Source organism: Eleutherodactylus coqui, chromosome 2 (assembly GCF_035609145.1).
Source record: "Eleutherodactylus coqui strain aEleCoq1 chromosome 2, aEleCoq1.hap1, whole genome shotgun sequence".
NCBI classification, from domain to species: Eukaryota; Metazoa; Chordata; class Amphibia; order Anura; family Eleutherodactylidae; genus Eleutherodactylus; species Eleutherodactylus coqui.
In genome coordinates this window covers 328,260,282-328,282,138 of record NC_089838.1, presented here as the reverse complement: position 1 = coordinate 328,282,138, position 21,857 = coordinate 328,260,282, and the positions used below count along the sequence as shown (strand labels likewise).

At 50.4% G+C, this 21,857-nt stretch overlaps 1 protein-coding gene across 1 annotated transcript in view; it reads left to right on the top strand.

Moving 5' to 3' along the window:
* The window catches only part of DNAH2 (dynein axonemal heavy chain 2), a 194,374-nt gene that overhangs the window by 34,495 nt on the left and 138,022 nt on the right, over positions 1-21,857 (top strand). The window contains exons 7-10 of the mRNA XM_066593827.1: positions 1,349-1,587; positions 2,005-2,196; positions 11,568-11,725; positions 16,491-16,578. Of these exons, the coding sequence (XP_066449924.1) occupies positions 1,349-1,587; positions 2,005-2,196; positions 11,568-11,725; positions 16,491-16,578 (677 nt within the window). The remainder of the gene's footprint in view (positions 1-1,348; positions 1,588-2,004; positions 2,197-11,567; positions 11,726-16,490; positions 16,579-21,857) is intronic.

Genomic DNA, 21,857 nt, shown 5'->3' with positions numbered 1-21,857 from the left:
TTACAGTCCTGGGTATAAACAGAGGATGGGAGAGATCTCTGTACTGACCCCTGATATATCTGTAAATAGGTATTAGAGCGCCTCCTTGTTACAGTCCTGGGTATAAACAGAGGATGGGAGAGATCTCTGTACTGACCCCTGATATATTTATACATAGTTATTAGAGTGCCCCCTTGTTACAGTCCTGGGTATAATAGATGATGGGAGAGATCTCTGTCCTGACCACTGATATATTATACATAGTTATTAGAGCGCCCCCTTGTTACAGTCCTGGGTATAAACAGATGATGGGAGAGATCTTTGTGCTGACCCCTGATATATTCTTGTACATAGTGTAGCAGTGCAGGGGGAAACACACTACGCCACGACCAAATGCTGAGCGTCTTGTCTTTATTCACACTTGATGAACATAACATAAAGCACTGACATTCTCCAGATAACAGAACATGCAAGGAAAGTCCTTTTTAAATCAGCAGTCCAGCAATAGTAACACAAAAGTCTTTTAGAGTTCAGTAGGGCATAGTCTCAGCAAACCTTCCGAGCAGCGTGGTGCGGTGTCTCCAGCTCAGGGCTCTCACGCTCAGCCTCTGCTGCTCACACAGGACATCTCCCCCTGAACATGTCAGCTGCACCAATTTATGTCCACCACCTGCCCTGCTCAGGTGGAACTCCGTACTGGAGTGAGGAACAGACCGTATCTACATCACGGATGCTAATAACCTCCGTGATATATACCTTCTGTCCCTCACTTCACCTCTCGCTCTGCTACAATAGTTATTAGAGCGCCCCTTGTTACAGGCCTGGGTATAATAGATGATCTCTGTATTGTCCCCTGATATATCTATACATAGTTATTAGAGCGCCCGCTTGTTACAGTCCTGGGTATAATAGATGATGGGAGAGATCTCTGTATTGTCCCCTGATATATTTATACATAGTTATTAGAGCACCCCCCTTGTTACAGACCTGGGTATAATAGATGATGGGAGAGATCTCTGTACTGACCCCTGATATATCTATACAGTTATTAGAGCGCCCGCTTGTTACAGGCCTAGATGATGGGAGATGGGAGAGATCTCTGTATTGTCCCCTGATATATCTATACATAGTTATTAGAGCGCCCCCTTGTTACAGGCCCTCTTATAATAGATGATGGGAGAGATCTCTGTAAAGACCGCTGATATATCCATACATAGTTATTAGGTCTCCCCTCAGCCATCTTATTTCTATAGTGAATAACCACAATTTTGATAACCTACCAACCTGTCTATCTATCTGTCTGTTCCATCTATGATCTTATGTAGGATATTTTATGGATAGGTGACCCTCCTCCTTTCTTCTCTCACAGCCTCCATGGTGCACTGGACACGTCAGATTAAGGAGGTCCTGAGTGCGCAGGAAGCGGTGGAGATGCGGGAGAGCTCGGGGCCGCTGGAGGAGATAGAGTTCTGGAGAGACCGGTGTGTTGATCTGTCGGGGATCGGCACGCAGCTGGACAAGCCGGGAGTCCAACACATTGAGCTTATCCTCAAGCTGGCAAAGTCCTCATATATAGGACCATTTCAGAAGTTGTCCAAGCAGATCCAGGTGAGACCCCTGATAATGAGATGATGTCTATAGAACTACATGTCCCAGCCAGCGTGCAGGATTATAGGACTTTTCAGAGGAATGCTAAAAAAGTTTTCTGCTTGGGCCGCTCTTCCTAGGGCAGCAGAATCTCCCAGCTCTGCAGACTCTCGAAGCATGATGGAACTTGTAGTTCTGCAATATATAGAGAGCTACAGGTTGGGGAACACTACTAGCAATGGGTACCAAAAGGTTCCTGATGATGTTTTAGCCATCAAACCGAGGTGCAAACCGAAGCTGAGATCGCTTCACATCGGTTATCAGCGGTTTGTAGAAGCCGCTTGCAGCAGCCACGATGAGAGACAGCTCCGATTGTGGCTGCTTAACCGCTTAAATGTGCCTAAATCTGACCTCTGATGTGCGTTTCTTCTCTTATAGGACGGCTCCGTTCAGGCACAGTCCAACCTTAGTTTCCTGTCCCTTCTAAAACAACCATTTGAAGACTTAATGTCTCTCAAGATCAAAGAGATCCCTGACAAGCTTCCTCATCTCCTCAGCCTTGTTCGCATCATCTGGGTCAACTCGCCCTACTACAACACCCGCGAACGCCTTACCTCACTTTTCCGGAAAGTAAGAAGCAGGAAGCGGTAGTTCTATATTTATACACACCGCCAATCCCCCCCATTATATACACCACAATCCCCCCCATTATACACCTCCCAATCCCCGCCCATTATACACATCCCAATCCCCCCCATTATACACATCCCAATCCCCCCCATTATACACATCCCAATCCCCCCCATTATACACATCCCAATCCTCCCCATTAAACACATCCCAATCCCGCCCATTAAACACATCCCAATCCCGCCCATTAAACACATCCCAATCCCGCCCATTATACACATCCCAATACCCCCCATTATACACCTCCCAATCCCCCCCATTATACACATCCCAACCTTCCTATTATACACATTCCAACCCCCCTATTATGCACATCCCAACCCCCCATTATACACATACCAATCTCCCCCCATTATACACATACCAATCTCCCCCCATTATACACATCCCAATTCCCCCCATTATACACATCCCAATCCCCCCATTATACACATCCCAATCCCCCCCATTATACACATCCCAATCCCCCCATTATACACATCAGAATTCCCCCCCATTATACACATCACAATCCCCCCATTATACACATCACAATTCCCCCCCCATTATACACATCCCAATCCCCCTATTATACACATCACAGTTCCCCCCCATTATACACATCCCAACCCCCCCATTATACACATCCCAATGCCTCCCAATATACACATCCCCAATCCCTCCCCATTATACACATCCCAATCCGCTCCCCCATTATACACATCACGATTCCCCCCCATTATACACATCCCAATCCTCCCCCATTATACGCATCCCAACCCCCCCATTATACACATCCCAATTAGAGATGAGCGAGCGTACTCGGAAAAGCACTACTCGCTCGAGTAATGTGCCCCATCCGAGTATCGCTGTGCTCGTCCCTGAAGATTCGGGTGCCGGCACGGAGCGGGGAGCTGCAGGGGAGAGCAGGGGAGGAACGGAGGGGAGATCTTTCTCTCCCTCTCTCCCGCCCGCTCTCCCCTGCTCCCCGCTGCGACTCACCTGTCAGCCGCAGCGGCACCCGAATCTTCAGGGACGAGCACAGCGATACTCGGATAAAGCAAATTACTCGAGCGAGTAGTGCTTTTCCGAGTACGCTCGCGCATCTCTAATCCCAATTCTTCCATTATACACATCCCAATCCCCCCATTATATACATACCAATCCCCCCATTATACACATCCCAATCCCCCCATTATACACATCCCAATCCCCCCATTATACACATCCCAACCCCCCCATTATACACATCACAATTCTCCCCCCCATTATACACATCACGGTTCCCCCCCGCCATTATACACATCCCAATCCCCCCCCATTATACACATCCCAACCTCCCTATTATACACATCCCAACCCCCATATTATACACATCCCAACCCCCGCATTATACACATCCCAATCTCCCCCCATTATACACATCCCAATCTCCCCCCATTATACACATACCAATTTCCCCCCATTATACACATCCCAATCCCCCCCCATTATACACATCCCAATCTCCCCCCATTATACACATCCCAATCTCCCCCCATTATACACATCCCAATCTCCCCCCATTATACACATCCCAATCCCCCCCATTATACACATCCCAATCCCCCCCATTATACACATCCCAATCCCCCTATTATACACATCCCAACCCAACCATTATACACATCCCAATCCCCCCTAATATACACATCACAACCCCCCCCATTATAAACATCCCAATCCCCCCCATTATACACATCCCACCACCCCATTATACACATCCCAATCCCCCCCATTATACACATCAATCCCCCCCATTATACACATCCCAATCCCCCCCATTATACACATCCCAATCCCCCCATTATACACATCCCAAACCCCACCATTATACACATCCCAAACCCCCCCATTATACACATCCCAACCCCCCCATTTTACACATCCCAACCCCCCCATTATACACATCCCAACCTCCACCCCATTATACACATCCCACCCCAATTTTACACATCCCAACCCCCCCATTATACACATCCCAATCCCCGCATTATACACATCACGATTCCCCCCCCCCTTTATACACATCCCAATCCCCCCCATTATACACATCCCAACCTCCCTATTATACACATCCCAACCCCGCCATTATACACATCCCAACCCCCCCATTATACACATCCCACCCCCCACCCCTATTATACACATCCCACCCCCCCCATTATAGACACCCCCCTACTATACACATCCCAACCCCCCCATTATACACATACCAACCCCCCATTATACATATCCCCACCCCCATTATACACATTCAATCCCCCCCATTATACACATCACAACCCCACATTATAAACATCCCAACCCCCCATTATAGACATCCCCACCCCCATTATACACATCACAACCCCCCATTATACACAACCCCCCATTATACACATCCCCACCCCCATTATACACATCCCCACCCCATTATACACATCCCATCCCCCGCATTATGCACATACCAACCCCCCCATTATACACATCCAAATCCCCACCCCCCATTATACACATCCCAATCCCCACCACCATTATACACATCCCAACCCCCCCCCATTATACACATCCCAACCCGCACCCCCGTTATACATATCCCACCCCCACCCCCATTATACACATCCCAACCCCCCCCATTATACACATTCCAATCCCCCCATTATACACATCACAATTCCCCCCCCCCCTTATACACATCCCAAAACTCTCCACATTATACACATCATAACCCCCCCATTATACACATCCCAATCCCTCCCCATTATACACATCCCAATCCCCCCCATTATACACATCCCAATCCCCACCCCCATTATACACATCCCAACCCCCCCATTATACACATCCCAACCCCCACGCCCATTATACACATCCCACCCCCCACCCCCATTATACACATCCCAACCCCCCCATTATAGACACCCCCCCACTATACACATCCCAACCCCCCCATTATACACATACCAACCCCCCATTATACATATCCCCACCCCCATTATACACATTCAATCCTCCCCATTATACACATCACAACCCCACATTATACACATCCCAACCCCCCATTATAGACATCCCCACCCCCATTATACACATCACAACCCCCCATTATACACACCCCCGCATTATGCACATACCAACCCCCCCCATTATACACATCCCAATCCCCCCCCCCCATTATACACATCCCAACCCCCCCCCCCGTTATACACATCCCAACCCCCACCCCCGTTATACACATCCCACCCCCGTTATACACATCCCAACCCCCCCCATTATACACATTCCAATCCCCCCATTATACACATCACAATTCCCCCCCCCCCTTTATACACATACCAAAACTCTCCACATTATACACATCATAACCCCCCCCATTATACACATCCCAATCTCCACCCCCCATTATACACATCCCAATCTCCACCCCCCATTATACACATCTCAATCCCCCCATTGTACACAACCAAATGCCCCCCAATTATACACATCCCAATCCCGTCCATTATAAACATCCTAATCCCCACCCCCCATTATAAACATCATAATCCCCACCCACCATTATAAACATCCCAATCCCCCCCATTATACACATCCCAATCCCCCCCATTATAAACATCCTAATCCCCACCCCCCATTATAAACATCCCAATCCCCCCTATTATACACATCCGAACCCCCCATTATACACATCCCAATCCCCCCCATTATACACATCCCAACCCCCCATTATACACATCCCTCTCCACCCCCCATTATACACATCTCAATCCCCCCATTGTACACAACCAAATTCCCCCCAATTATACACATCCCAATCCCGTCCATTATAAACATCCTAATCCCCACCCCCCATTATAAACATCATAATCCCCACCCACCATTATAAACATCCCAATCCCCCCCATTATAAACATCCCAATCCCCCCTATTATACACATCCGAACCCCCCATTATACACATCCCAATCCCCCCCATTATACACATTCCAATCCCCCCATTATACACATCACAATTCCCCCCCCCCCTTTATACACATACCAAAACTCTCCACATTATACACATCATAACCCCCCCCATTATACACATCCCAATCTCCACCCCCCATTATACACATCCCAATCTCCACCCCCCATTATACACATCTCAATCCCCCCATTGTACACAACCAAATGCCCCCCAATTATACACATCCCAATCCCGTCCATTATAAACATCCTAATCCCCACCCCCCATTATAAACATCATAATCCCCACCCACCATTATAAACATCCCAATCCCCCCCATTATAAACATCCCAATCCCCCCTATTATACACATCCGAACCCCCCATTATACACATCCCAATCCCCCCCATTATACACATCCCAACTCCACACCATTTTACACATCCCCCCCATTATACATATCCCATCCCCCACCCCCATTATACACATCCCAACCCCCCATTATACACATCCCACCCCCCACCCCCATTATACACATCCTAACCCCCCCCAATTTTACACATCCCAACCTTCCCCTTATACACATCCCAATCCACCCATTATACATATCACGATCCCCCCCCCTTTATACACATACCAAAACCCTCCCCATTATACATATCACAATCCCCCCGTTATGCACATCACAATCCCCACCATTATACACATCCCAACCCCCCATTATATACATACCAATCCCCCCCATTATACACATCCCAATCCCCACCCCCAATTATACACATCCCAATCCCCCCATTGTACACAAACAAATTCCCCCCAATTATACACATCCCAATCCCCCCCATTATACACATCCCAATCCCCCCCATTATGCACATCCCAATCCCCCCCATTATAAACATCCTAATCCCCACCCCCCATTATAAACATCCTAATTCCCATCCCCCATTATAAACATCCCAATCCCCCCATTATACACATCCCAATCCCCCCCATTATAAACATCCTAATCCCCACACCCCATTATAAACATCCTAATCCCCACCCCCATTATAAACATCCCAATCCCCCCCTCATTATACACATCACAACCACCCCATTATAAACATCCCAATACCCCCCATTATAAACATCCCAATCCCCCCATTATAAACATCCCAACCCCCCCCCATTATACACTTCCCAATCCCCCCCTATTATACACTTCCCAATCCCCCCCCATTATACACATCCCAATCCCTCCCCATTATACACATCCCAATCCCCACCATTATACACATCCCAACCCCCCATTATATACATACCAATCCCCCCCCATTATACACATCCCAATCCCCACCCCCAATTATACACATCCCAATCCCCCCATTGTACACAAACAAATTCCCCCCAATTATACACATCCCAATCCCCCCCATTATACACATCCCAATCCCCCCCATTATGCACATCCCAATCCCCCCCATTATAAACATCCTAATCCCCACCCCCCATTATAAACATCCTAATTCCCATCCCCCATTATAAACATCCCAATCCCCCCATTATACACATCCCAATCCCCCCCATTATAAACATCCTAATCCCCACACCCCATTATAAACATCCTAATCCCCACCCCCATTATAAACATCCCAATCCCCCCCTCATTATACACATCACAACCACCCCATTATAAACATCCCAATACCCCCCATTATAAACATCCCAATCCCCCCATTATAAACATCCCAACCCCCCCCCCCATTATACACTTCCCAATCCCCCCCCATTATACACATCCCAATCCCTCCCCATTATACACATCCCAATCCCCACCCCCATTATACACATCCCAACCCCCCCCCATTATACACATCCCAACCCCCACCCCATTATACACATCCCCCCCCCATTATACACATCCCACCCCCTTTATACACATCCCAACCCCCCCATTATACACATCCCAATCCCCCCCATTATAAACATCCTAATTTCCCCCCACATTATAAGCATCCTAATCCCCAGCCCCCATTATAAACATCCCAATCCCCCCATTATACACATCCCAATCCCCCCCATTATAAACATCCCAATTTCCACCCCCCATTATAAACATCCTAATCCCCACCCCCATTATAAACATCCCAATCCCCCCTATTATACACATCCCAATCCCCCCCATTATACAAATCCCAATCCCCCCATTATACACATCCCAATCCCCACCCCCATTATACACATTCCAATCCCCACCCCCATTATATACATCCCAACCCCCCCATTATACACATCCCAACCCACACCCCCATTATACACATCCCAATCCACACCCCCATTATACACATCCCCCCACCCCCATTATACACATCCCAATCCCCCCCATTATACACATCCCAACCCCCCCATTATAGACATCCCAACCCCCACCCCCATCATACACATCCCAACCCCCCCATTATACACATCCCAACCCCCCCCATTATACACATCCCCCCCCATTATACACATCCCAACCCCCCATTATAAACATCCTAATCTCCACCCCCCATTATAAACATCCCAATCCCCCCATTATACACATCCCAATCCCCCCCCCCCCGCATTATAAACATCCTAATGCCCACCCCCCTTATAAACATCCTAATCCCCACCCCCATTATAAACATCCCAATTCCCCCATTATACACATCCCAATCCCCCCTATTATAAACATCCTAATCCCCACCCCCCATTATAAACATCCCAATCCCCCCTATTATACACATCACAACCCCCCCATTATAAACATCCCAATCCCCCCCATTGTACACATCCCAACCCCCACCCCCATTATACACATCCCACCCTCCCATTATAAACTTCCCAACCCCCCCATTATACACTTCCCAATCCCCCCCCCATTATACACATCCCAATCCCTCCCCATTATACACATCCCAATCCCCCCCATTATACACATCCCAACCCCCCCCATTATACACATCCCAACCCCCACCCCCATTATACACATCCCCCCTCCTTATACACATCCCACCCCCCACCTCCATTATACACCTCCCAAACCCCCCCCATTTTACACATCCCAACCCCCCCCCCTGTTATACACATCCCAATCCCCCCATTATAAACATCCTAATCCCCACCTCCCATTATAAACATCCTAATCCCCACCCCCCATTATAAACCTCCCAATCCCCCCCATTATACACATCCGAATCCCCCCCCATTATAAACACCCCATTCCCCACCCCCCATTATAAACATCCTAATCCCCACCCCCATTATAAACATCCCAATCCCCCTTATTATACACATCCCAATCCCCCCCATTATACACATCCCACCCCCCCTTTATACACATCCCAACCCCCCCATTATACACATCCCAATCCCCCCCCCATTATACACATCCCAATCCCGCTATTATACACATCCCAATCCCCCCATTATACACATCCCAATCCCCCCCATTATACACATCCCAACCCCTATTTAGACATCCCCCCATTACACATCCCTACCCCCACCCCCATTATACACATCCAAACCCCCCCATTATACACATCCCAACCCCCCCATTATACATATCCCCACCCCCATTATACACATTCAATCCCCCCCATTATTTATACACATCCCAACCCCCCCATTATACACATCCCAACCCCCCCCATTATAGACATCCCCACCTCATTATACACATCACAACCCCCCATTATATACATCTCCACCCCCATTATACACATCACAACCCCCCCATTATACACATCCCCACCCCATTATACACATCCCAATCCCCCCCATTATACACATTCCAACCCCCCTATTATACACATCCCAATACCCCCCATTATACACCTCCCAACCCCCCCATTATACACATCCCAATCCCCCCCATTATACACATTCCAACCCCCCTATTATACACATCCCAACCCCCCCATTATACATATCCCCATCCCCATTATACACATTCAATCCCCCCCATTATACACATCACAACCCCCCCCATTATACACATCACATCCCCACCCCCATTATAGACATCCCCACCCCCATTATACACATCCCAACCCCCCCATTATATACATCACAACCCCCCCATTATACACATCACAACCCCCCATTATACACATCCCAACCCCCCCATTATAGACATCCCCACCTCATTATACACATCACAACCCCCCATTATATGCATCTCCACCCCCATTATACTCATCACAACCTCCCCATTATACACATCCCCACCCCATTATACACATCCCAATCCCCCCCATTATACACATCCCAACCCCCCCATTATACATATCCCCATCCCCATTATACGCATTCAATCCCCCCCATTATACACATCACAAACCCCCCCCCCCATTATACACATCACAACCCCCCCATTATACACATCACAACCCCCCATTATACACATCCCAACCCCCCCATTATAGACATCCCCACCTCATTATACACATCACAACCCCCCATTATATGCATCTCCACCCCCATTATACTCATCACAACCTCCCCATTATACACATCCCCACCCCATTATACACATCCCAATCCCCCCCATTATACACATCCCAATCCCCCCATTATACACATCCCACCCCCATTATACACATCCCAACCCCCCCATTATATACATCACAACCCCCCCATTATACACATCACAACCCCCCATTATACACATCCCAACCCCCCCATTATAGACATCCCCACCTCATTATACACATCACAACCCCCCATTATATGCATCTCCACCCCCATTATACTCATCACAACCTCCCCATTATACACATCCCCACCCCATTATACACATCCCAATCCCCCCCATTATACACATCCCAATCCCCCCCATTACACACATCCCACCCCCATTATACACATCACAAACCCACCCCCATTGTACACATCACAACCCCCCCATTATACACATCACCACCCCATTATACACATCCCAACCCCCGCATTATACACATCTCCACCCCCATTATACACATCCCAACCCCCCTATTATACACATCCCCACCCCCATTATACACATCCCAACCCCCCTATTATACACATCTCACCCCCATTATACACATCACAACCCCCCATTATACACAACCCCCCATTATACACATCCCAATCCCCTCCCCCCTTCACTGTTAATTTAGAAAAAGTAGGTAAAGTATTTGACCATGGTTCTCCTCATCTACAAAACCCTTCAGCATGGCCGATTGACAAGTCCGTCCAGCAGCTGGAAGTAGCCAGTGGCGCGCTCTCCAGATGCCATATAGTGCTGATGGGGCTGGATGTGACCTGCATGTTACTGGCCCCAGTGACCCGGGCCCCTGCTGTATGTGGAAGGTGACGGCCGCTCCTTGTCTTCACAGATAAGCAATGAACTAATCCGACTGTGCAGCCGAGAAATGTCGTTAGATCGGATCTTTGATGGTTACATCATATCAAGTCGTCAGGTGATACAAGACGCTATACAGTGCTGCACCGCATGGAAGGAGCAGTATATGAGGGCAGCAGAGATGCACCACAGGTATAGGGGGGTGGAAAGTATACAGATCATGCAGACCGTCAGTGTGTCATTATCCCGTCCCCCAAGTGTCAGCGTGTTATTATCCCGTCCCCCAGGTCTCAGCGTGTCATTATCCCGTCCCCCAGGTGTCAGCGTGTCATTATCCCGTCCCCCAGGTGTCAGCGTGTCATTATCCCATCCCCCAAGTGTCAGCGTGTTATTATCCCGTCCCCCAGGTGTCAGCGTGTCATTATCCCGTCCCCCAAGTGTCAGCGTGTTATTATCCCGTCCCCCAGGTGTCAGCGTGTCATTATCCCGTCCCCCAAGTGTCAGCGTGTCATTATCCTGTCCCCCAAGTGTAAGCGTGTCATTATCCCGTCCCCCAGGTGTCAGCGTGTCATTATCCCGTCCCCCAAGTGTCAGCGTGTCATTATCCTGTCCCCCAAGTGTCAGCGTGTTATTATCCCGTCCCCCAGGTGTCAGCGTGTCATTATCCTATCCCCCAAGTGTCAGCGTGTCATTATCCCGTCCCCCAAATATCAGCGTGTCATTATCCCGTCCCCCAAGTGTCAGCGTGTCATTATCCCGTCCCCCAAGTGTCAGCGTGTCATTATCCCGTCCCCCGAGTGACAGCGTGTCATTATCCTGTCCCCCAAGTATCAGCGTGTCATTATCCCGTCCCCCAAGTGTCAGCGTGTCATTATCCCGCCCCCCAAGTGTCAGCGTGTCATTATCCCGCCCCCCAAGTGTCAGCGTGTCATTATCCCGCCCCCCAAGTGTCAGCGTGTCATTATCCCGCCCCCCAAGTGTCAGCGTGTCATTATCCCGCCCCCCAAGTGTCAGCGTGTCATTATCCCGCCCCCAAGTGTCAGCGTGTCATTATCCCAACCCCCAAGTGTCAGCGTGTCATTATCCCAACCCCCAAGTGTCAGCGTGTCATTATCCCAACCCCCAAGTGTCAGCGTGTCATTATCCCGCCCCCCAAGTGTCAGCGTGTCATTATCCCGCCCCCCAAGTGTCAGCGTGTCATTATCCCGCCCCCCAAGTATCATCGTGTCATTATCCTGCCCCCCAAGTATCAGCGTGTCATTATCCCGCCCCCCAAGTATCAGCGTGTCATTATCCCGTCCCCCAAGGATCAGCGTGTCATTATCTCGTCCCCCAAGTGTCAGCGTGTCATTATCTCATCCCCCAAGTATCACCGTGTCATTATCCCGCCCCCCAAGTATCAGCGTGTCATTATCCTATCCCACAAGTATCAGCGTGTCATTATCCTATTTACCACAAGTATCAGCGTGTCATTATCTCGTCCCCCAAGTGTCAGCGTGTCATTATCTCATCCCCCAAGTATCAGCGTGTCATTATCCCGTCTCCCAAGTATCAGCGTGTCATTATCCTATCCCACAAGTATCAGCGTGTCATTATCCCGTCCCCCAAGTATCAGCGTGTCATTATCCCGCCCCCCAAGTATCAGCGTGTCATTATCCCGTCCCCCAAGTATCAGCGTGTCATTATTCCGTCCCCCAAGTGTCAGCGTGTCATTATCCCGTCCCCCAAGTATCAGCGTGTCATTATCCCGTCCCCCAAGTATCAGCGTGTCATTATTCCGTCCCCCAAGTGTCAGCGTGTCATTATCCCGTCCCCCAAGTGTCAGCGTGTCATTATCCCGTCCCCCAAGTGTCAGCGTGTCATTATCCCGTCCCCAAGTGTCAGCGTGTCATTATCCTGTCCCCCAAGTATCAGCGTGTCATTATCCCGTCCCCCAAGTATCAGCCTGTCATTATCCTGTCCCCCAAGTGTCAGCGTGTCATTATCCCGTCCCCCAAGTGTCAGCGTGTCATTATCCCGCCCCCCAAGTGTCAGCGTGTCATTATCCCGCCCCCCAAGTGTCAGCGTGTCATTATCCCAACCCCCAAGTGTCAGCGTGTCATTATCCCAACCCCCAAGTGTCAGCGTGTCATTATCCCGCCCCCCAAGTGTCAGCGTGTCATTATCCCGCCCCCCAAGTGTCAGCGTGTCATTATCCCGCCCCCCAAGTGTCAGCGTGTCATTATCCCGCCCCCCAAGTATCAGGGTGTCATTATCCCGCCCCCCAAGTGTCAGCGTGTCATTATCCCGTCCCCCAAGGATCAGCGTGTCATTATCCCGTCCCCCAAGTGTCAGCGTGTCATTATCTCATCCCCCAAGTATCAGCGTGTCATTATCCCATCCCCCAAGTATCAGCGTGTCATTATCCCATCCCCCAAGTATCAGCGTGTCATTATCCTATCCCACAAGTATCAGCGTGTCATTATCCTATCCCACAAGTATCAGCGTGTCATTATCCTATCCCACAAGTATCAGCGTGTCATTATCTCGTCCCCCAAGTATCAGCTTGTCATTATCCCGTCTCCCAAGTATCAGCGTGTCATTATCCTATCCCACAAGTATCAGCGTGTCATTATCCCGTCCCCCAAGTATCGGCGTGTCATTATCCCGCCCCCCAGGTATCAGCGTGTCATTATCTGGTCCCCCAAGTGTCAGCGTGTCATTATCCCGTCCCCCAAGTATCAGCGTGTCATTATCCCGTCCCCCAAGTGTCAGCGTGTCATTATCCCGTCCTACAAGTGTCAGCGTGTCATTATCCCGTCCCTCAAGTGTCAGTGTGTCATTATCCTGTCCCCCAAGTGTCAGCGTGTCATTATCCCGTCCCCCAAGTGTCAGCGTGTCATTATCCTGTCCCCCAAGTATCAGCCTGTCATTATCCCGTCCCCCAAGTATCAGCCTGTCATTATCCTGTCCCCCAGGTGTCAGCGTGTCATTATCCCGTCCCCCAAGTGTCAGCGTGTCATTATCCTGTCCCCCAAGTATCAGCCTGTCATTATCCCGTCCCCCAAGTATCAGCCTGTCATTATCCTGTCCCCCAAGTATCAGCGTGTCATTATCCCGTCCCCCAAGTATCAGCCTGTCATTATCCCGTCCCCCAAGTATCAGCGTGTCATTATTCTGTCCCCAAGTGTCAGCGTGTCATTATCCCGTCCCCCAAGTATCAGCCTGTCATTATCCTGTCCCCCAAGTGTCAGCGTGTCATTATCCCGTCCCCCAAGTGTCAGCGTGTCATTATCCTGTCCCCCAAGTATCAGCGTGTCATTATCCCATCCCCCAAGTATCAGCCTGTCATTATCCTGTACCCCAAGTGTCCGCATGTCATTATCCCGTCCCCCAAGTATCAGCATGTCATTATCCCGTCCCCCAAGTATCAGCCTGTCATTATCCTGTCCCCCAGGTGTCAGCGTGTCATTATCCCGTCCCCCAAGTGTCAGCGTGTCATTATCCTGTCCCCCAAGTATCAGCCTGTCATTATCCCGTCCCCCAAGTATCAGCCTGTCATTATCCTGTCCCCCAAGTATCAGCGTGTCATTATCCCGTCCCCCAAGTATCAGCCTGTCATTATCCCGTCCCCCAAGTATCAGCGTGTCATTATTCTGTCCCCAAGTGTCAGCGTGTCATTATCCCGTCCCCCAAGTATCAGCCTGTCATTATCCTGTCCCCCAAGTGTCAGCGTGTCATTATCCCGTCCCCCAAGTGTCAGCGTGTCATTATCCTGTCCCCCAAGTATCAGCGTGTCATTATCCCATCCCCCAAGTATCAGCCTGTCATTATCCTGTACCCCAAGTGTCCGCATGTCATTATCCCGTCCCCCAAGTATCAGCATGTCATTATCCCGTCCCCCAAGTGTTAGCGTGTCATTATCCCGTCCCCCAGGTGTCAGCGTGTCATTATCCCGTCCCCCAAGTATCAGCCTGTCATTATCCCGTCCCCCAAGTGTTAGCGTGTCATTATCCCGTCCCCCAAGTGTCAGCATGTCATTATCCCGTCCCCCAAGTATCAGCCTGTCATTATCCCATCCCCCAAGTGTCAGAGTGTCATTATCCTGTACCCCAAGTATCAGCGTGTCATTATCCCGTCCCCCAAGTGTCAGCGTGTCATTATCCCGTCCCCCAAGTGTCAGAGTGTCATTATCCTGTACCCCAAGTATCAGCGTGTCATTATCCCGTCCCCCAAGTGTCAGCCTGTCATTATCCCGTCCCCCAAGTGTCAGCCTGTCATTATCCCGTCCCCCAAGTATCAGCCTGTCATTATCCCGTCCCCCAAGTATCAGCGTGTCATTATCCTGTCCCCCAAGTGTCAGAGTGTCATTATCCTGTCCCCCAAGTGTCAGCGTGTCATTATCCTGTCCCCCAAGTGTTAGCGTGTTATTATCCTGTCCCCCAAGTGTCAGCGTGTCATTATCCTGTCCCCCAAGTGTTAGCGTGTTATTATCCCGTCCCCCAAGTGTCAGTGTGTCATTATACCGTACCCTAGGTGGCTGTGACTGATTGTTTGAGCACTGTGGCATATTTCTATACCCTACTTCTCTCTTGCCTGAGACCACCTGTTACAATATGGGCATACTGGGTGGCATCAGGCGTGTTACATGTTCAGTGTCATGGCCCGGGTTGTCCACATGAGAGTAACTTCCCTCGCTGCTCACCGCTCGCTCGTCTTCCCGCTCTCACAAGCCTTCGCTGTGTTTTCAGCAGTCTGTCCTTATTGTATTATTTTTGGCATGTTATTTATTGACCCTGCGGGTGCCGTGCCCGCCTGATTTGAGGGGTATTTATTATGTACGGCTCTGGCAGCTCCTGCTGTACACTCAGTGCGCTGTTCTCTTATGTAGTCCAATACACGAACGAGCAGCTCCTGTAACTGCGCCATTGTATTCCACTGATCGATCCCACCCACTGCCAGGTGATTCATTCCGCAGGTTATCCAAGAATGGATGGGTTCTGGACCAAACAAGCATCTTTGCTCAAGTGGATGCCTTTATACAGCGCTGCAAAGATCTCCTGGAGGTACGGAACATATGGTAGAGCAAATAAGTATGAACTTTATTATATGCAGGGGAGCTATGAGACTGTAGGCTAATATATACAGAAGGGGGCTATGAGACTGCAGGGTGATATATACAGAAGGGGGTTATGAGTCTGCAGGGTGATATATACAGAAGGGGGCTATGAGTCTGCTCCTCCTCCTGCAGGGTGATATATACAGAAGGGGGCTATGAGTCTGCTCCTCCTCCTGCAGGGTGATATATACAGAAGGGGGCTATGAGTCTGCTCCTCCTCCTGCAGGGTGATATATACAGAAGGGGGCTATGAGTCTGCTCCTCCCCCTGCGGGGTGATATATACAGAAGGGGGCTATGAGTCTGCTCCTCCTCCTACAGGGTGATATATACAGAAGGGAGCTATGAGTCTGCTCCTCCCCCTGCAGTGTGATATATACAGAAGGGGGCTATGAGTCTGCTCCTCCTCCTGCAGGGTGATATATACAGAAGAGGGCTATGAGTCTGCTCCTCCCCCTGCAGGGTGAAATATACGGAATGGAGCAATGAGTCTGCTCCTCCCCCTGCAGGGTGATATATACAGAAGGGAGCTATGAGTCTGCTCCTCCTCCTGCAGGGTGATGTATACAGAAGGGAGCTATGAGTCTGCTCCTCCTCCTGCAGGGTGATATATACAGAAGGGGGCTATGAGTCTGCTCCTCCTCCTGCAGGGTGAAATATACGGAATGGAGCAATGAGTCTGCTCCTCCTCCTGCAGGGTGATATATACAGAAGGGAGCTATGAGTCTGCTCCTCCTTCTGCAGGGTGATATATACAGAAGGGAGCTATGAGTCTGCTCCTCCCCCTGTAGGGTGATATATACAGAAGGGGGCTATGAGTCTGCTCCTCCCCCTGTAGGGTGATATATACAGAAGGGAGCTATGAGTCTGCTCCTCCCCCTGTAGGCTGATATATACAGAAGGGGGCTATGAGTCTGCTCCTCCTCCTGCAGGGTGATATATACAGAAGGGAGCTATGAGTCTGCTCCTCCTCTTGCAGGGTGATATATACAGAAGGGGCTATGAGTCTGCTCCTCCCCTGCAGGGTGATATATGCAGAAGGGAGCTATGAGTCTGCTCCTCCCCCTGCAGGGTGATATATACAGAAGGGAGCTATGAGTCTGCTCCTCCCCTGCAGGGTGATATATGCAGAAGGGAGCTATGAGTCTGCTCCTCCCCCTGCAGGGTGATATATACAGAAGGGAGCTATGAGTCTGCTCCTCCTCCGGCGGGGTTATATATACCGAAGCCAGCTATGAGTCTGCTCCTGCCCCTGCAGGGTGATATATACAGAAGGGAGCTATGAGTCTGCTCCTCCCCCTGCAGGGTGATATATACAGAAGGGAGCTATGAGTCTGCTCCTCCTCCTGCAGGGTGAAATATACGGAATGGAGCAATGAGTCTGCTCCTCCTCCTGCAGGGTGATATATACAGAAGGGAGCTATGAGTCTGCTCCTCCTTCTGCAGGGTGATATATACAGAAGGGAGCTATGAGTCTGCTCCTCCCCCTGTAGGGTGATATATACAGAAGGGGGCTATGAGTCTGCTCCTCCCCCTGTAGGGTGATATATACAGAAGGGAGCTATGAGTCTGCTCCTCCCCCTGTAGGCTGATATATACAGAAGGGGGCTATGAGTCTGCTCCTCCTCCTGCAGGGTGATATATACAGAAGGGAGCTATGAGTCTGCTGCTCCTCTTGCAGGGTGATATATACAGAAGGGGCTATGAGTCTGCTCCTCCCCTGCAGGGTGATATATGCAGAAGGGAGCTATGAGTCTGCTCCTCCCCCTGCAGGGTGATATATACAGAAGGGAGCTATGAGTCTGCTCCTCCCCTGCAGGGTGATATATGCAGAAGGGAGCTATGAGTCTGCTCCTCCCCCTGCAGGGTGATATATACAGAAGGGAGCTATGAGTCTGCTCCTCCTCCGGCGGGGTTATATATACCGAAGCCAGCTATGAGTCTGCTCCTGCCCCTGCAGGGTGATATATACAGAAGGGAGCTATGAGTCTGCTCCTCCCCCTGCAGGGTGATATATACAGAAGGGAGCTATGAGTCTGCTCCTCCTCCGGCGGGGTTATATATACCGAAGCCAGCTATGAGTCTGCTCCTGCCCCTGCAGGGTGATATATACAGAAGGGAGCTATGAGTCTGCCCCTCCCTCTACAGGGTGATATATACATAAGGGGGCTATGAGTCTGCCCCTCCTCCTGCAGGGTGATATATACAGAAGGGAGCTATGAGTCTGCTCCTCCCCCTGCAGGGTGATATATACAGAAGGGGGCTATGAGTCTGCTCCTCCTCCTGCAGGGTGATATATACAGAAGGGAGCTATGAGTCTGCCCCTCCTCCTGCAGGGTGATATATACAGAAGGGAGCTATGAGTCTGCTCCTCCTCCTGCAGGGTGATATATACAGAAGGGGGCTATGAGTCTGCTCCTCCCCCTGCAGGGTGATATATACAGAAGGGAGCTATGAGTCTGCTCCTCCTCCGGCGGGGTTATATATACCGGAGCCAGCTATGAGTCTGCTCCTCCCCCTGCAGGGTGATATATACAGAAGGGGGCTATGAGTCTGCAGGGTGATATATACAGAAGGGAGCTATGAGTCTGCTCCTCCTCTTGCAGGGTGATATATACAGAAGGAGCTATGAGTCTACTCCTCCTCCTGCAGGGTGATATATACAGAAGGGGTCTATGAGTCTGCTCCTCCTCCTGCAGGGTGATATATACAGAAGGGAGCTATGAGTCTACTCCTCCTCCTGCAGGGTGATATATACAGAAGGGAGCTATGAGTCTGCCCCTCCTCCTGCAGGGTGATATATACAGAAGGGGGCTATGACTCTGCTCCTTCCCCTGCAGGGTGATGTATACAGAAGGGGGCTATGAGTCTGCTCCTCCTGCAGGGTGATATATACAGAAGGGAGCTATGAGTCTGCTCCTCCCCCTGCAGGGCGATATATACAGAAGGGAGCTATGAGTCTGCTCCTCCTCCTGCAGAGTGATATATACAGAAGGGGGCTATGAGTCTGCCCCTCCTCCTGCAGGGTGATATATACAGAAGGGGTCTATGAGTCTGCTCCTCCCCCTGTAGGTTGATATATGCAGTAGGGAGCTATGAGTCTACTCCTCCTCCTGCAGGGTGATATATACAGAAGGGAGCTATGAGTCTGCCCCTCCTCCTGCAGGGTGATATATACAGAAGGGGGCTATGACTCTGCTCCTTCCCCTGCAGGGTGATATATACAGAAGGGAGCTATGAGTCTGCTCCTCCTCCTGCAGAGTGATATATACAGAAGGGGGCTATGAGTCTGCCCCTCCTCCTGCAGGGTGATATATACAGAAGGGGGCTATGAGTCTGCCCCTCCTGCAGGGTGATATATACAGAAGGGAGCTATGAGTCTGCCCCTCCCTCTACAGGGTGATATATACATAAGGGGGCTATGAGTCTGCCCCTCCTCCTGCAGGGTGATATATACAGAAGGGAGCTATGAGTCTGCTCCTCCCCCTGCAGGGTGATATATACAGAAGGGGGCTATGAGTCTGCTCCTCCTCCTGCAGGGTGATATATACAGAAGGGAGCTATGAGTCTGCCCCTCCTCCTGCAGGGTGATATATACAGAAGGGAGCTATGAGTCTGCTCCTCCTCCTGCAGGGTGATATATACAGAAGGGGGCTATGAGTCTGCTCCTCCCCCTGCAGGGTGATATATACAGAAGGGGGCTATGAGTCTGCTCCTCCTCCTGCAGGGTGATATATACAGAAGGGAGCTATGAGTCTGCTCCTCCGCCTGCAGGGTGATATATACAGAAGGGGGCTATGAGTCTGCTCCTCCTCCTGCAGGGTGATATATACAGAAGGGAGCTATGAGTCTGCTCCTCCTCCTGCAGGGTGATATATACAGAAGGGAGCTATGAGTCTGCTCCTCCTCCTGCAGGGTGATATATACAGAAGGGGGCTGTGAGTCTGCTTCTCCTCCTGCAGTGTGATATATACAGAAGGGGGCTATGAGTCTGCTCCTCCTCCTGCAGGGTGATATATACAGAAGGGAGCTATGAGTCTGCCCCTCCTCCTGCAGGGTGATATATACAGAAGGGAGCTATGAGTCTGCTCCTCCCCCTGTAGGTTGATATATGCAGTAGGGAGCTATGAGTCTGCTCCTCCTCCTGCGGGTGATATATACAGAAGGGAGCTATGAGTCTGCTCCTCCTCCTGCGGGTGATATATACAGAAGGGAGCTATGAGTCTGCTCCTCCCCCTGCAGGGTGATCTATACAGAAGGGAGCTATGAGTCTGCCCCTCCCCCTGCAGGGTGATATATACAGAAGGGAGCTATGAGTCTGCTCCTCCTCCTACAGGGTGATATATACAGAAGGGGGCTATGAGTCTGCTCCTCCCCCTGCAGGGTGATATATGCAAAAGGGGGCTATGAGTCTGCCCCTCCTCCTACAGGGTGATATATACAGAAGGGGGCTATGAGTCTGCTCCTCCTCCTGCAGGGTGATATATACAGAAGGGGGCTATGAGTCTGCTCCTCCCCCTGCAGGGTGATATATGCAAAAGGGGGCTATGAGTCTGCCCCTCCTCCTACAGGGTGATATATACAGAAGGGAGCTATGAGTCTGCCCCTCCTCCTGCAGGGTGATATATACAGAAGGGGGCTATGAGTCTGCTCCTCCTCCTGCAGGGTGAAATATACAGAAGGGGGCTATGAGTCTGCCCCTCCTGCAGGGTGATATATACAGAAGGGAGCTATGAGTCTGCTCCTCCTCCTGCAGGGTGATTTATACAGAAGGGAGCTATGAGTCTGCCCCTCCTCCTGCAGGGTGATATATACAGAAGGGGGCTATGAGTCTGCTCCTCCTCCTGCAGGGTGATAGATACAGAAGGGGGCTATGAGTCTGCTCCTCCTCCTGCAGGGTGATATATACAGAAGGGTGGCTATGAGTCTGCTCCTCCTCCTGCAGGGTGATCTATACAGAAGGGAGCTATGAGTCTGCTCCTCCTCCTGCAGGGTGATATATACAGAAGGGGGCTATGAGTCTGCTCCTCCCCCTGCAGGGTGATATATACAGAAGGGGGCTATGAGTCTGCTCCTCCTCCTGCAGGGTGATATATACAGAAGGGAGCTATGAGTCTGCTCCTCCGCCTGCAGGGTGATATATACAGAAGGGGGCTATGAGTCTGCTCCTCCTCCTGCAGGGTGATATATACAGAAGGGAGCTATGAGTCTGCTCCTCCTCCTGCAG